Below are 14,753 nucleotides of genomic sequence, written 5' to 3'. Positions count from 1 at the left end.
CCATTTCTCTAAAAAAAAAAAAAATAAAAGAATAGGAAAGCTATCAAGGAAGGGGATGGGATACGGAGTTCTGGTGGTGGGAATTGTGTGGAGTTGTACCCCTCTTATCCTATGGTTTTATCAGTGTTTCCTTTTTATAAATAAATAAACTTTTAAAAAATGGCCTCCAGGAGCAGTGGATTCATAGTGCAGGCACCCAACCCCAGCAATAACCCTGGAAGAAAAAAAAGAGTTAAACATCATCTATCTGAAAACAAGGAAGAAATTATAGCATTTAAGAGGACTCCCTTACATGAAGCTAGTGGTATTAAACTGTATGTTAAGAATTGTTAGTCCAGATGTGAAATAACAGACTTTAACAGTGTCTTTGAAATAAATGGGATAGGGGAGACCTCTCAAGAGATTAATGAGTTCATTTAATCCAAACAATTATTTGTCTTTTTTTTTTTTTTAAGACCGAAACAGAAGGTTGCGGATTCAGACCTAGCTTGTGAACAGGCTCATCAGTATCTTGCTACCAAAGCAAGAAACAGATGGTCAGATTTGTCTAAGGTAAGAAAGCGAGTTATCTCCTTAAAAGGAAAGGGAAGGCTATTGGGATCTAGTTGCTAATATAGGAAGGCAACTTTGTATTCCTAATTTGGTGATCTACCTTCCCTCCCTCCTACCTTCCCTCCCTCCCTCTCTTCCTTTTGTTGTAATCACCAGGGCTTGACCACTCCATGATGACTTTTTCAAATAGAGAGAGAAAAAGAGAGATAAAGAGGGAGAGGGAGAGGGAGAGGGAGAGGAAGCTTCAGTGCAGCGGGGACTGGGTTCAAAACTGGGTTGCACACATATCAAAACAGCATACTAGCCAAGTGGACTATTTTTCTAGCCCTGACTCCTTTCATTCTTAAGATACTTATTCAGAGTAAATTCTCATGTTCAAGGTTAATATCAAGAAAGTAATTGCAGGACTCATAGGAACACAAATTCCTAGCTTTCTCTAGTGTCTGATGTAGATTTAAAATTTAAATGAAGAATGTAAGGTGCTACCGTATTCACACCATTGTGAGCATGCATTTTGAACATCTATTTCTTCCTGTCTTGCCAAAATTGTAGAAAACACCTTTGTTGGGTGAATATCTGCCCCATGCATTATGCACATTGTGATTCAGTTGTCCCTACAGAGCAGGAGATCTCTACTTGGGCTCAACCTGCAATGCTGGATGTGGGCTCACATCACACTATGAAACAAGGACACACTGACTTCTCATTCAAGAGTAGAAGTATTCCCACATCCCATTAATGGAGATGTGTTCAGACTGTCTTAAAGATAGTCTCTGCACTGCTTTAGCTGGCTAGTATCTTAGTCTGGGCCAATGCCAAATGTGAAGTTCTGTCCAAGAGGCTGATGGACTCCTAGGGCCACTTCTCCCTAGTCCTCTGTCTTCGCTGAGGTGACCTTGCTGACCCCAGGCCAGCAGGCCATTCAGACTGAAGTTTTTCAGGGCCCACCAAGACAGGGCTGGCCTTATAGAGCAGCCCTCTAGGCCAGAAGTCCAGAACAAGCTCCAGTTGCCAGCTGTGCATGCCCAGAATGCACTGTTCCTGACACTGTCTTTCCTGTCCTCTCTTCTAGCTTCTGGCCTTCAGACTCACTTACTTCCGACTAGTGAAGGGAAAGAGTCCCCTCCTCTTCAAGCCCACTCCTCCTCTTACTGCCCCTCCCTAGTTCTGGCCCTTTTGCCAGACTTCTCTCCTGGACCCCCAGAGCTCTGTAGGTCTTGGGACTATCAGACAACTTGATTTTTCCGCCTCCTCAGTGGATGTGTAACATGGTCTCATGTCAATTTTATTTAGTTCTTGTTGGTTACTAGTAAGATTAAACTTTTTTTCTTTTTTGTTCATCAGGCAGGTTTTCCTTTCCTTGCTTGAGAGTTGTTATGCTTTTCATCCTACAGTTCTGTCTTTTTGCCAGGGGTCACTCTTATTATTGTTTGACTTCTGGTCCTTTCTGAATGATCCAGGAAGCAAGACTCTTCTCCCAGCTGGTGCTACTGTACTTTCTACCATCCCTGCATGGTGTCTTTTGGTAGATGTTAGTTCTTTCTGGATGAGCCAAACTGGTGAACATTTCGTGATAGGTGTTGCCTAAAGAATCCTGTCCCAGGGGTCTGGGCAGTGGTGCACCTGGTTAAGCACACATACTCCAGTGTGCAAGGACCCAGATTCAAACTCTAGGTTCCCACCTGCAGGGGGATAGTTTCACAAGTGGTCAAGTAGGGCTGCAGGTGTGTCTCTTATCTCTTTACCTCTCTACATCCCTCTTCCCTATACATTTCTCTCTGTCTTTATATAATAAATAAGTAAAATATATTTTGAAGAAATCCTGTCCCAAGGTCATGAGGATCTTCCCCTACTCTGTGGCTTTGCAGTTTCAGCTCTTATGTGTTTTGTTTTGTTTTGAAATCTCCTCTGGATGTTTTTCACATGTCCCGAGGCAGAGATTTGTTGTTGGTCTTCCAGGTACAGGTCAGCTTCCCTGGACCCTGTCACTCCAAAAGCTATCCTGTCCCCACTGAGCTGCAGCATTGCTGCTGTTCTGCATCAAGACCTGAGTGGATCTGGGCTCCTTATGCTGGTTTGTTGGTCAGTTCGTCTGTCCTGGCACTAATACCACAGCAAAACTCATATACTTTAATTAGTTGGTGGGCTAAATGAGAGCCCTTGTTTGATAAAAGTTTTTTAAAATATTTATTCCCTTTTGTTGCCCTTGTTTTATTGTTGTAATTATTGTTGTTGTCATTGTTGGATAGGACAGAGAGAAATGGAGAGAGGAGGGGAAGAGAGAGGAGGGGGAGAGAAAAGTAGACACCTGTAGACCTGCTTCACTGCCTGTGAAGTGACTCCCCTGTAGGTGGGGAGTCAGGGGCTTGAACCGGGATCCTTATGCCTGTCCTTGCGCTTTGTGCCACCTGCGCTTAACCTGCTGTGCTACTGCCCAACACCCTGATAAAAGTTTTAAAATCCGTTTGTCAAGTTTTATCTTAAAATTGTTACTGGGATGTGTGTCTGGCAAGACACTTTTTAAAAAAAAAACTATATTTATTCACTTATTATTGGATAGAGACAGAGAGAAATTGAGAGGGGAGGGAGAGATAGGGAGAGAGACAGCTGCAGCCCTATTTCACCACTCATGACGCTTTTCCCCTTCAGGTGGGGACCAGAGACTTGAGCCCAGGTCTTTGTACTCTGTAATGTATACACTGAGCCAGGGACACCACCACCTGGCCCCTAGAATTATCTTTACTATTTGGAGTCTTTTAATTTATGAATACAGTGCATTTTCATTTGTTTTGATATTTTAACTTTTTTTTCAGTAAACACTTTGGTTTGTTTCTAGGCAGTGGTCTTGCTGTCATTTGTAAAATTTATTCCTAAGATTTTCTCATTTTGATGCTTTTTTAAATTCATTTTCTGTGTTTGATATAGAAAAACATGGATAACATTACCTATTAACATCAAGCTAAAGTTCCTTATTATAATTATTTATGGACTCTTTCTACTGCTAAATATGAAATCAAGTCACCTATTAATAATGACAGTTGAATTTCTTTCTGTTCTCTTGTTAGCCTTTTTCTTCCTTGTTCTTATTGCACCACACTAGGTGAGACCTCTCCAGTACAGTGTTAAACAGAGTGTGATAAAGATAATCTTATCTTTTTCCTGAGTTAAGGGAACTGTTTTGACTTTTCACCTCTAAGTGTAACCCTGGCAGAGGACTAGTGAGATGTCTCCCTGTACCTGCTGCCTGGTGTTGTCCTTGGGTGGGTGAAATGAATTAACACTTAAGAACAATTTAAGACAGTGCAGAGGGCCTTGGGTGTTACCTGCTGCTCCAGTCTGTGGTTCTCTAAGTGCCTGACAAATTTCCAGCTACCTTCTGCACCTTCAGGGATTTTAAAATGTCTCCACAACATCAAGCTACTGGGAGCTGGAGTCTCACCCCATCTCCTTCTTCTCTCATAGCCTGAGGGCCAGATCCCCTGCAGCACTGAGGTAACTATAGGCAGCCTGGAATACTGTCTCAAACACCTTCATTTTTTCATTTATTTATTTATTTATTTATTTATTTATTTATAAAAAGGAAACATTGACAAAACCATAGGATAAGAGGGGTACAACTCCACACAATTCCCATGATCAGATCTCCATATCCCATCCCCTCCCCTGATAGCTTACCCATTCTTTATCCCTCTGGGAGTATGGAACCAAGGTCATTGTGGAATGCAGAAGGTGGAAGGTCTGGCTTCTGTAATTGCTTCCCTGCTGAACATGGGTATTGACATGTCAATCCATACTCCCAACCTGCTTCTCTCTTTCCCTAGTGGGGCAGGGCTCTGGGGAAGTGGTGCTCCAGGACACATTGGTGGGGTCTGGTTGACATCATGCTAGCATTTGGAAACTGGTGGCTGAAAAGAGAGTTTAAAAAGGGGGGGAGGGGAGTCGGGTGGTAGCACAGCAGGTTAAGCACAGGTGGCACAAAGTGCAAGGACCAGCATAAGGATACCGGTTTGAGCCCCTGGCTCCCCACCTGCAGGGGAGTTGCTTCACAAGCAGTGAAGCAGGTCTGCAGGTATCAGTCTTTCTCTCTCCCTCTCTGTCTTCCCCTCCTCTCTCCACTTCTCTCTGTCCTATCCAACAACAACATCAATAACAACAATAACTACAACAATAAAAAACAACAAGGGTAAGGGTAACAAAAGGGAATAAATAAATAAATATTAAAAAAAAAACTAGTATAGTCACGGGCCCTTTGGAATATAACTAAAATAGGTGTATTAGCTATCTACAAAATGGAAACCCCCCAACTCTTCATCTACACTATTTCAGCCTTTAGGTTCATAATTAGTCAACAACTTGGTTCCAGATGCTACCAGGTTCCAGATGCTACCATGAAACCCCTTCTTTCTAATAGTTTTACTTGTATCTTATTTGCTTTTTCAAGGTATGCCAGGGATCAAACCTAGGGCCTCACATCATGCTAGTCATGTATTCTACTATCTAACTACAGTCCCAGGCCTCCTGAGTAGGTTTTGGACCCAAGTCATTTGTCAGGGGAAGAATTCAGGGCACTCACCTGCGGCTACCATTTCCCCCCGAAAATAACCCGCTTGATGACTCATGACAACTATTTGTGTTTTGCTCCATCACCTCCTTACATAAGAGCTGAGGATACATATCTGCAAGTGGTTGAGGAGAAGCATTTTTTTAAAGTAATTTTCATTTACTAATTTATTTATTTTGGGCAGAGAGAAGTTGAGAGGAGAAGGGGAGATAGGTAGGGGCCTGCCATATCGCTTCACCACCTATGAAGCTTCTCCTCCTCAGGTGGGGACCGGGGACTTGAACCAGGGTCCTTGAACACTGTAAGGTGCTTAACCAGGTACACCACCTACTACCTGGCCCTTAGAAGCAGGTTTTAGATTGTTACAGATAATGACAGTTGATAATTCTTTATATTGTCATAAACTAATTTTATATATGACTAAAGACCATTTCTAATGTTGTAGAATTTTCTAGAAACAGACAATGAAGGCAATGGCATTCTTCGACGGCGGGATATAAAGAATGCACTGTATGGTTTTGATATCCCTCTCACACCAAGAGAATTTGAAAAGCTTTGGACACGGTAAGCGGATCTGAAGGATGAATCCACAGTCTAGGGTTGTTTCCTGCAAATCCAGCACCAGCTTTTCATCAGTACCTGGGGCACAGTGAGGAGCAAGGATCAGCTTCCTTTCTTTTCCTTTCCTTTTCTTTCTTTTTCTCTGTCTCCTTGGTCCCTTGCTTCCCACAGAACACAGCCTCAGTGAACAGATTGGCCTTTAGGAACCTGGAGGACCAGGGACAGCTCTCTCTCCCCTAACATTAGATGAGAGAAACTGGTTAGCATTGCCAAGGAACCAGACATTCAAGCCATGTTTGGTTGTTTTAGAGAAGTAAGTTGCTCTCCAAAGACTTCCCTCTGGCTCTGCAGACAGTAAAGGAAAAGAAACAAGTCTCTCCCCACTGCCTAAAGATGGAAACCTGTATTACACCACTGTTTTATAAGTAATTTGTTAGAAGAAAATAATCAAACTTTTGGCGACTTGGAGTGGTTTCCCACGGGCCTCTTAAACTGAAAATGATATCTAATATTGGTCACATTTTTCAAACTGTATTTTAGACTTAGCTGTTTTGGAATCAGACCTCCATTTGCAGTATTCCCCATGTAGACGTGGATGTGTCGAGGTGCACTAACAGTTCGGTCTAATCCCAAATTCCAGAGCTGCCTTGGAATTACTTGCTTCTCCATTATATGTTACTACCACAAGCATGGCCCTTGGGGAGGCATATTTTATTAGATCTATGTACCAACATCATAATCTGCTCAGGGCCAGGCTTCAGCCGCTACTCATGTCATTTTTCAGTTTTTCGTCTGTTCAAAGTGGAAGACTGAGATGTTGGCTGAGTTTAGAATTAGGTGGGCTGTCTTGTGTCTAATTTAGCAAAGCAACTTGAAGTTCTTACAAAAATCTTAATTTTTTTTTAGATCAGTTCCAACTGGTCTAACTAGACTAAATTTGTTCCAACCGAGTAATCCAAAGATGGTTGTGCAGTGGGCAGAGGTAGACCTTTTGGGGCCTGCAAGCTAACTCTTCTGGACATTGCATTTGCTTTGTTAAGCACACAGACCATGTCCCATCCCGGCCACCACTGCACTGGAGAAAGCTCAGGTGCCATGGTGTCTTTCCTTTTCTCCATGGGCCTTTCTGTCACTGTCTTTCTCTTCCTAGCTGAAAAAGTTTTCTTAGAGCAGTGAAGTTGCTTAACTCTTCTCTCTCTCTCTCTCTCTCTCTCTCTCTCTCTCTCTCTCATTTTATTTGGCAGGAAAGAGAAATTGAGAGGGTATAGGGTGACAGGGAAGGAGGGAGAAAGATAGACACCTACAGACCTGCTTCACCACTCGTGAAGCATCCCCCATGCAGGTGGGGAGTGGGGGTTCCAACCCATGTCCTTATGCATAGAGATATATGAGTTTAACCAGGTGCACCCCTGCCTGCCCCCCTTTTCTTTTTACCACAGAACTACTCAGCTCTAGTTTGTGGTGGTTCAGGGGATTGGAGCCTCAGGCATGAGAGTCTGTTTGCATAACCATTATGCTAGCTACATCCAGCCCACTTAACTTCTCTGTACCTTATTCTAATGGTAAAGAACATGAGACTCTTCAACCCTACTGCTTAGGAATGATGGGGGACTGGTTGTTTCATGTGGACAGTACTAGCACCATGCCTGGGACCTTGTAAGCCCTCTCTTTATTTGTTCAGTAATTAATTAATTAACTCATTAATTTTATCAGAGTATGCTCAGCTCCGATTTATGGAGGTGCTGGAGATTGAACCTGGGAGCCCAGAGCCTCAGGCATGAAAGTCATTTGCATAATTTTTATGCTGTCTCTCCACCTAGTAAATATTTACTAGTTACCTGGTTATGTGGTTCTGTATTAGTCTGGGGATGACGAAGACAAATAACAAAGGACACACCCTACCCCCATCCCCAAATGCTTAGAAATGGATGAATTTGAAGTTGGTCCTTTAAAGGTGACTTTTAAGCTAGCTTTGTTCAAATGAATTGCCAGTCAGGCTAGGCAAGTTTAGACAACCAGTAGGCCAGCATCTCAGGGGTCTGGCATCTTAAGGAATTGTGGTCTACTGTGTATATCAGAGGCTCTGCCCACAAGTCATGCAGGGACAGGAGTCCCACTATCCCTTTTGTATCTGCCAGCTCAGATTGTTCTAGATGTGTGGTCATCACTTTACTCCCTTTCTGTTGTCCAGAGCCCCTTAGTGTGGCTGCACCCACCTATAAAAGAGGCTGGGAGGAGGAGTCTGGATGTTTCCCCAATGGAAGAGAAGCAGAGATGGAGAGCTCTCATATGGCCTAGTCTCCAACGGAAAATGGGCAGGGACATTGCAGAAGGAGGTGCTCAAGGAGAGAACACACCAGTGCTGGCGAGAAAGCAGACAGGCATCACTAATAGTTACAGCCAAGTGGGCCTTGTTTTCATAGTTCTTTCACCAACCCCAGTCTCATTTACTCTCTGGGCTATTCCCGCACGCACTCAGTGTTGACCTGAAATGACATCCACTTCCTTGAACTCCAGCTCTGTTACATAGCAGGAAGCAAGAACAGTAGGTGCACCACCCAGGCACTAGAGTGCTCCTCCAAGGGAGGGACTCTCGCCCCTGGGGCCTCCTGGGTGTGAGTAAAGGAGGACTTTAGGAATGATCGGGAGCCCCAAGCCCATGAAGACATACTCTGCCAGCTTTCAGGCCCTAGGCAAGCCCAAGTTGGCTGTCAGAACAGGAAAGCACCCCCAGAACTGGGTAGGTGGAAATGAGTAGGAAAATAACATTCTGCTCTTTTGAGAACATGAAAATAGAAAATAGGGTAGAAGATAGACAAGGAAAAAAAATGTCAACATCCATTATTCACTTAACATTTATTAAGCACCTGTGAAGTTGTACTATTTTAGCACTTCAGATTACTGTGGAGGGCCTGATTGTTTCTGTGGAAGTCAATTCGTGAATTAACCCCCAAGTCTCAGTGGCTTTGCACAGTGATGTTTAATGCCTTGTTCTACCAATGTCTGCATGTCCAGCTGCAATTCTGGATGGTTCTCTTCTGAGCTGTGATCTGGTGATTTAGGGATCTGACCAATGTATGACTTCTCATCTCAGTGGGGTCCTTGCCCTTGAGTTAAGAGGGGACCAAGGGAGCTGCAGAGGCCTTTTAAAGACTTTAAATGGCCTTAAAATGACATTGTTCTGCCCCCAACCCATGACCTCAGGAAAACCAAGTGGTTCTGCTAACTGTACAGGGATTGGACAGAGTGGACAGAACATGGATGCCATTGAGTCCTAAGTGTCACAGGCTAGCTCACTGAAGATTAAAGGGACAAGTGAAAGAGATAATTGTTTAAAAAAACCAGTAACAGCAGCCAGGAGACTGCGGAAGCATTATGCTTGGATTTGTCTGGCAGGAGTTTGCTAGGAATACATTACAAGATGGAGGCCAGTTCACTCATTTGAGCAGTCATTGAACAGGACACTTTGAGAACTCTTAGAAAGTAGGCTTTATGTTAGATCTGGGCCTCAGACATGGTGGCAGTCTCTGCCCCCAGGATGCTCCCAGCTTAGCAGACAAACACACAAATGTGTCAGCAGCATGTCAGTAGGTGCCAGTGCAGGTGGCGAGGTATGTGAGGACCCTAGGGGTGTTCAAAAAGGGACCCCCAGCAGATAGATGAGACACCTCACTTGAGTCTTAGTAAAAAGTCATTAGAAGGGAAGCAAGTGCTAGGGAAGGGCAATCCAGCCAATGAGCAGAGAAGGAACCCCAGGGGGAGGTGGGAGGACGTAGAAGAGCCTGTCTGGCATGGGGAGAATAGGTGCTATCCAAGCCTGCTGCCCAGGGTCCCAAGAGGCCCTACTCCAGGGAGACAGAGTCACTAACAGGGCGTCTGCCTTAGCCCAGGTTTGATTCCTAGCATCTCAAGAGTGCTGCTATTGTCTCAGTCAGTGTTTGACTATCTGTTTCTCTTGCTTTCTGAATGAAAAAGCAGCCCCACAATGGTAAAATCACCCATGCAAAGCCCTGTCTCATCAAAATAAAACATATATAAACAAAAATGGCCAGAAGAGAAGATAAAATTAGGAAAGCAGTAGCCTCAGGTATCTTCAGTAGGGATTATTGGTTGTATAAACCAGCTAGTCAAGTGAGCCTGGTAGAAAGCTTCCAGGTAGTTAATGTCCAGATTAGATGCATTTCTTGATGATGTAGATAATCAGCATCTTAACACTTAAATATAAAGAGAAACCACCATGGAAGGAGTGCCTGTGCCAAATAGTCAGCTGACATGAAAGACTATGTGATCTCAAGTTAACATGATGTCAGCCCCTCGGTGTTGGATGCTGCATGGAAGCCTCAAGAGAGAACCTGTTGGTGCCAGGGCAGTGAGCATGTGGACCAGAGGAGCCTGGAAATGGGAGGATGTGAGTAGGAAAGACTGATTGGTATAACTATGAGGGTCAAGTTTTAGAAGAACCATAAATGAAGCAGCTTCAGCTTTTAGATATCTAGCTGGGTTGGTATCCAGTTTAGTTTGAAGAACTTTTTCAATGGTTCAAATTGTCTAGAACTCTCGGGGGGGGGGGGGGTCAGTTTTCAAAGGAGCAGGTCTCCCATCTCTGGCATGAGTAGGCTGTGACACATAGAGGAGGGACCGTAGTCCTGAAAGGGACAAGGAGCAGGGGTATGTCTAAGCTTCTGAGATTCCACAAGGACTACTTAGTACAACCACTGGACACAGCCAACTCAGGCAGTTGGACCCTTGCATTCAGAAAGATAGCATCTGAGCTATCAGACAACCTTCAAAGTTGGTGCCTGAGAACCCCTGCCCATGCTGCAGAAGGTGCCAGCTCTACTTCTCATGAGTGGTCTGGGCCATTAGTGGGCCTACATTAGATCCACTGACTATGCCCTCTACTGCTGGGATGGGTCATTTTAAAAGCACTAACAGAAGAGTCAGTCAAGGGCTTCAACTGAGCAGAAAGGACTGAGAGTTTCTCAGTAAGCCACAGCTATCAATGTGAACATATTCAGATCATGTGTACGACTGAATTGCTGTGTGTCCAATAAATGGGCAGAGTCATCTGATTATATCATAAATTAGCGGCCATTCCCACATGCAAATGCGAGTTTTTATGGGTCTTCTGTTTGTGTGCACATATTTTCCTGCCACATCTGTTACTGAACCATTTTAAAATGCAACCTTTATAGGCAAGTTGATTTTTTTTCGTAATGTTACACAAAAGATTATATAATGAAGGGTGAGGTTATGTAAGCTGAATTAACTCTCTTATTATTCACATTCATAACAATATTTTGCTTGCATTTGTGCAATCTGGTCTTCTGTTCCTTTGCAGTGAGAATAGAATGTTTATGATCTTTATTAATGAAGTAATTAAGAAGTGTCTTTTCATTCAGTTCAAGTGTCATGATTTAGAACTTGTCTGGTATTCTCTTGAGCATAGCACACTAGGAGGGCAGCCCTTCCTTTGAAATGCACATTAGACGTGCTAATCAGGAAGCTGCTAGGCTTTTCCTCAACACACCTGCTGTGTAGCTGGGAGCCATTGCATGGATGAGGAGGTAGAGGCAGAATGTGTTAGCACTTTGGCGTGGTGAACGGCCATGGTGAACATAGATGTGCACCCACTGTGCGCCAGGATGGCCTGAGCTCCTGTGGGACATATGCCCATCAAACCCTCACTGCTTCCTGGAGGGATTCAGAGGAAGGTGGCGATGTAATACTTTAGATTAAGGAGAAAGAGACTCCAGAAAGCGGTACACTGAGTCCTCACTGTGTGCTGCCCACACACAGTGTCCTTGGAAGCAGCTTTGGATGAAGCCACACAACATGAAACCAGGCCCTTGACTCCTACCCTTTCATCTAACGTCAATCAGGACTTGGTTTCTCCTCATCTCACTGAAACATTGTAACCAAATGACACTGATTGAGACCTCACTACTCAAGGGCCTGCTCATCTTGGCTCCCCAGAGGTTGTTTGTCAGTTGTCTGGTCTATGCACCATTCTTTCAGGAAGCTCCCTGTGGGACTGGGCAAGGGGAAGGGTGTCTTGCTAGGGTTACATTACCACACCACTCAGGTGGCTCAAGGCCAGTCACAGGCCTAACACAGCTCAGAAAGAGAGGCCTGGCCTGGCATCACTCTGGAAGCCAAAGAAGTGGCAGCTCCTCCCCTTCCAGGTCTGCTGGTGGGCAGCTCAGCAGCTCTGCTGCAGTTTTTGCATCCTCACCAGCAGGGGGAAAACCTTTTGCTCGAGGCCCTGGCCTTTGAACTTACTGGGCCATCACAATTCCTGTGTAGCTACGACATATGTCTTATCCTTCCTGGTTTCCTTTTATAGGGATACCATTCTGTTCTGATTTAGAAACAAAATCTGAATGGCAATAGAAAGCTACTTCTGAAGGTTGCAAGTGCCAGGGCAGAGTTCAAATCCCCATAGGAAGGTCTTAAAGGGTTCTGTAGAGTCATCACATAAGTGCAAGGTGTGACCAGGGCCTCACAGTTAGGAAGGCCCTCAGTGGCTGCCAGAGGAGAATAATGAACCCAAGAGTGGGCAATGGCCTGGGCAGGCTCTCACGGCCAGGAACCTTGTGTCTGACTTGGAGTTCACCATCCTGTACAACCTCTCACTCACCAGTGGGGAACCTCCTACATTCTGAGGTGGAATCTTTGCTAAAAACAAATCAATGAAAAGACCTGGGCGATGAAGGTGAAACATACATGCAAGCGAACACATGGCAGACAGAAGCATCAAAGGAGAGGAGGGTGTGGAGAAAGGGGAGGCCTCTGGCTCTGTAGGCACCTAGGGGAGAGGCCTTTAGGGCCTTGGACAGAAAGGGATGGTATGCCAGGTCCTGGGAGCTCTGCAGATGCTGCCCCAGTGCAAGTGCATGGAGCTATAGCCCAAACTTCCTGCACAGCACCACCCCTTGAGGACACAGACTCCCAGTCAGTAAGTGCGCTTCTTCCACTGCTGTTCAGTGGAAACACAGCTATGGGCTCAGTGTCCTGGCATGGCAGTTCCTGCAGTGTCTTGTCAGTGAGCAAGCTTTCTCACAAAGAAGATGCTTGCACTTATGTGCTGTCAGACAACTAGCCAAACAGCAGCCTGCTGGAGGAATTGTGCCTGCAGCGTGGTTTAAATATGGTTCCAGTCCTCATAGCCAACTCCATCTAGGAAAGCCCATGCCCGCAAATGTCATTTTCATCGATTAGATTAGGACTAAGGTCTTTCCATAAAAATAAATGCTTTTTTTTTTCTTTAAAGGAAATTGGCAATTTGCCTTAACTTTATTTTTTTAATTGAAGTCATTCTATTCTATTTGAATAACGTTGGGAGATAAAAACCCTTCATTGTGACTCTTAATGAATTAGACTAGAGAAAAAAATCTCAATAATAGAAATTGACATAAAAGGTACATAGCATAGTCTTTATCTTGTTTTCCTGACTCGTCAGTCTCATTGGTTGTATGTAATTGGCATCTCCTCAAAGAGAAAAGGGGGAATTTGAATCAAGTGGCATTCATTTATTTGAGTTCTTTAGGTTGACATATATTTTAAAATATATTTTAAAATTTCTTCTAGGCCTTAATATGGTTCCTTGCATATGTAGATGCTCAGGGGGAAAAAAAGAAGCTTTGGAGTGAATGAAATGCTTGATTTGCAAATTTGTATTTCTGTGGTCACAGGAGAATGACAGATGAACAGATGCAGTAGTTTTTTTGTTTGTTTCTTTTTATTTTCCCTCAGGAAGGGTCAAAGTCATCTGGCATGGAGTTGACTCAGTGGTGGGTTTCTAATGGTGATATGCGTGGGGTCTTGCTAAGTGCGCACCAGGATTTGGTCTGGAGTGAGAGCCGACCTTTCTGGCTTCCCTGGGGAGGCCAGTGCAGCTGATCTGGGAGAGTAAACACAGTGGGGAAGATCCACAGGGTGTGCAGGTGGACACTGTCCGCCCTCAGGCCTGAGCACTTGCAAGCTTGGTAGCTACTGATGACAGTTTTCTTTCTTTCTTTGTAAAGCTATGACACCGAGGGAAGAGGGTACATTACTTACCAGGAGTTCTTACAGAAGCTGGGGATCAGCTACTCAGCAGAACTTCACCGGCCCTACATGGAGGATTATTTCAACTTCATGGGCCATTTCACTAAGCCCCAGCAGTTACAGGAGGAGATGAAGGAGCTGCAGCAGCACACTGACAAGGCTGTGCTGATCAGGTGAGCTTGGGAGATCCCAGGGATCATGATCAGGGCTGCCCATTCCTACCCTGGGAGGAACTGGTGTTTTAAAGTGATGCCTCAGTGTGCTGGCAAAGTTAGCATGAAATGGTTAAACTTCCTTCACTGCTGGAGATGAAACGGGCCCTCTCACAGAGTGATGATGGAGTAGTGTGGGCTTAAAGCCAGCAAGACAGCTCACTTAGAGAGTGTGCTTCTTTGCAATGTGCTGACCCACCTCACTGAAGGAAGCTTTGGTGCTGTGGCCTCCTCTCTCTCTCTTTCTCTCCCTCCCCCAACCTCAATCCCTCTCTGAAAAAGTCAGCCCAAAGGAGTGAATTCCCATAGATGAACAATAAAGGAGCGTGACCATCTCCTACCTTGCCCAGACGCACCTCATATGTTGTCTGTGTTTTCAAGCTAACTCCTGAAAACTGTCCCTTTTAGTTGCTCACTGTGAATTTCCAGGCCCCTCAAGTTCAAGAAAATTCCTGCATTCTTTCAGAGGCACCCAGTCAATATTTGCTGAATGCATGAACAGACATGCCCTTTAACTCAGTACTTCCACTCTGTGGACTTTATCCCAAAGAAAGAATTCAGAAGAGGTCAAATGGTTTAGCAGTTGGAAGGTGTGATCTACAGTTTGTCCTCAGCAACAACAACAAAAGAAACACCCGTCAGTCCCTCCAAGTGCCTGGCTTAGGCCAGTGTGGTCCCAGGCACTGTGGAGCAGGGAGTGCCTGTTACAGTCACCATCATAAGACTATGGAAAATGCAGAGAAGGCCAACTTTTGAAATGGAAATGAATACTGAAACAATGCATAGACATCACTGGAACTCATGCCTGTCCCCAGGGA

General features: G+C 44.6%; 1 protein-coding gene across 2 annotated transcripts in view; it reads left to right on the top strand.

Annotated features, from left to right (window-relative positions):
• The window catches only part of EFCAB6 (EF-hand calcium binding domain 6), a 259,282-nt gene that overhangs the window by 178,047 nt on the left and 66,482 nt on the right, over positions 1-14,753 (top strand). For both annotated transcript variants that reach the window (XM_060189120.1, XM_060189121.1), the window contains 3 exons: positions 456-552; positions 5,559-5,677; positions 13,702-13,896. In XM_060189120.1, the coding sequence (XP_060045103.1) occupies positions 456-552; positions 5,559-5,677; positions 13,702-13,896 (411 nt within the window). The remainder of the gene's footprint in view (positions 1-455; positions 553-5,558; positions 5,678-13,701; positions 13,897-14,753) is intronic.

This window comes from Erinaceus europaeus, chromosome 4, assembly GCF_950295315.1.
Source record: "Erinaceus europaeus chromosome 4, mEriEur2.1, whole genome shotgun sequence".
NCBI lineage: Eukaryota > Metazoa > Chordata > Mammalia > Eulipotyphla > Erinaceidae > Erinaceus > Erinaceus europaeus.
The sequence above is the reverse complement of the archived record's forward strand: the minus strand, read 5'-3'. Positions and strand labels throughout refer to the sequence as shown.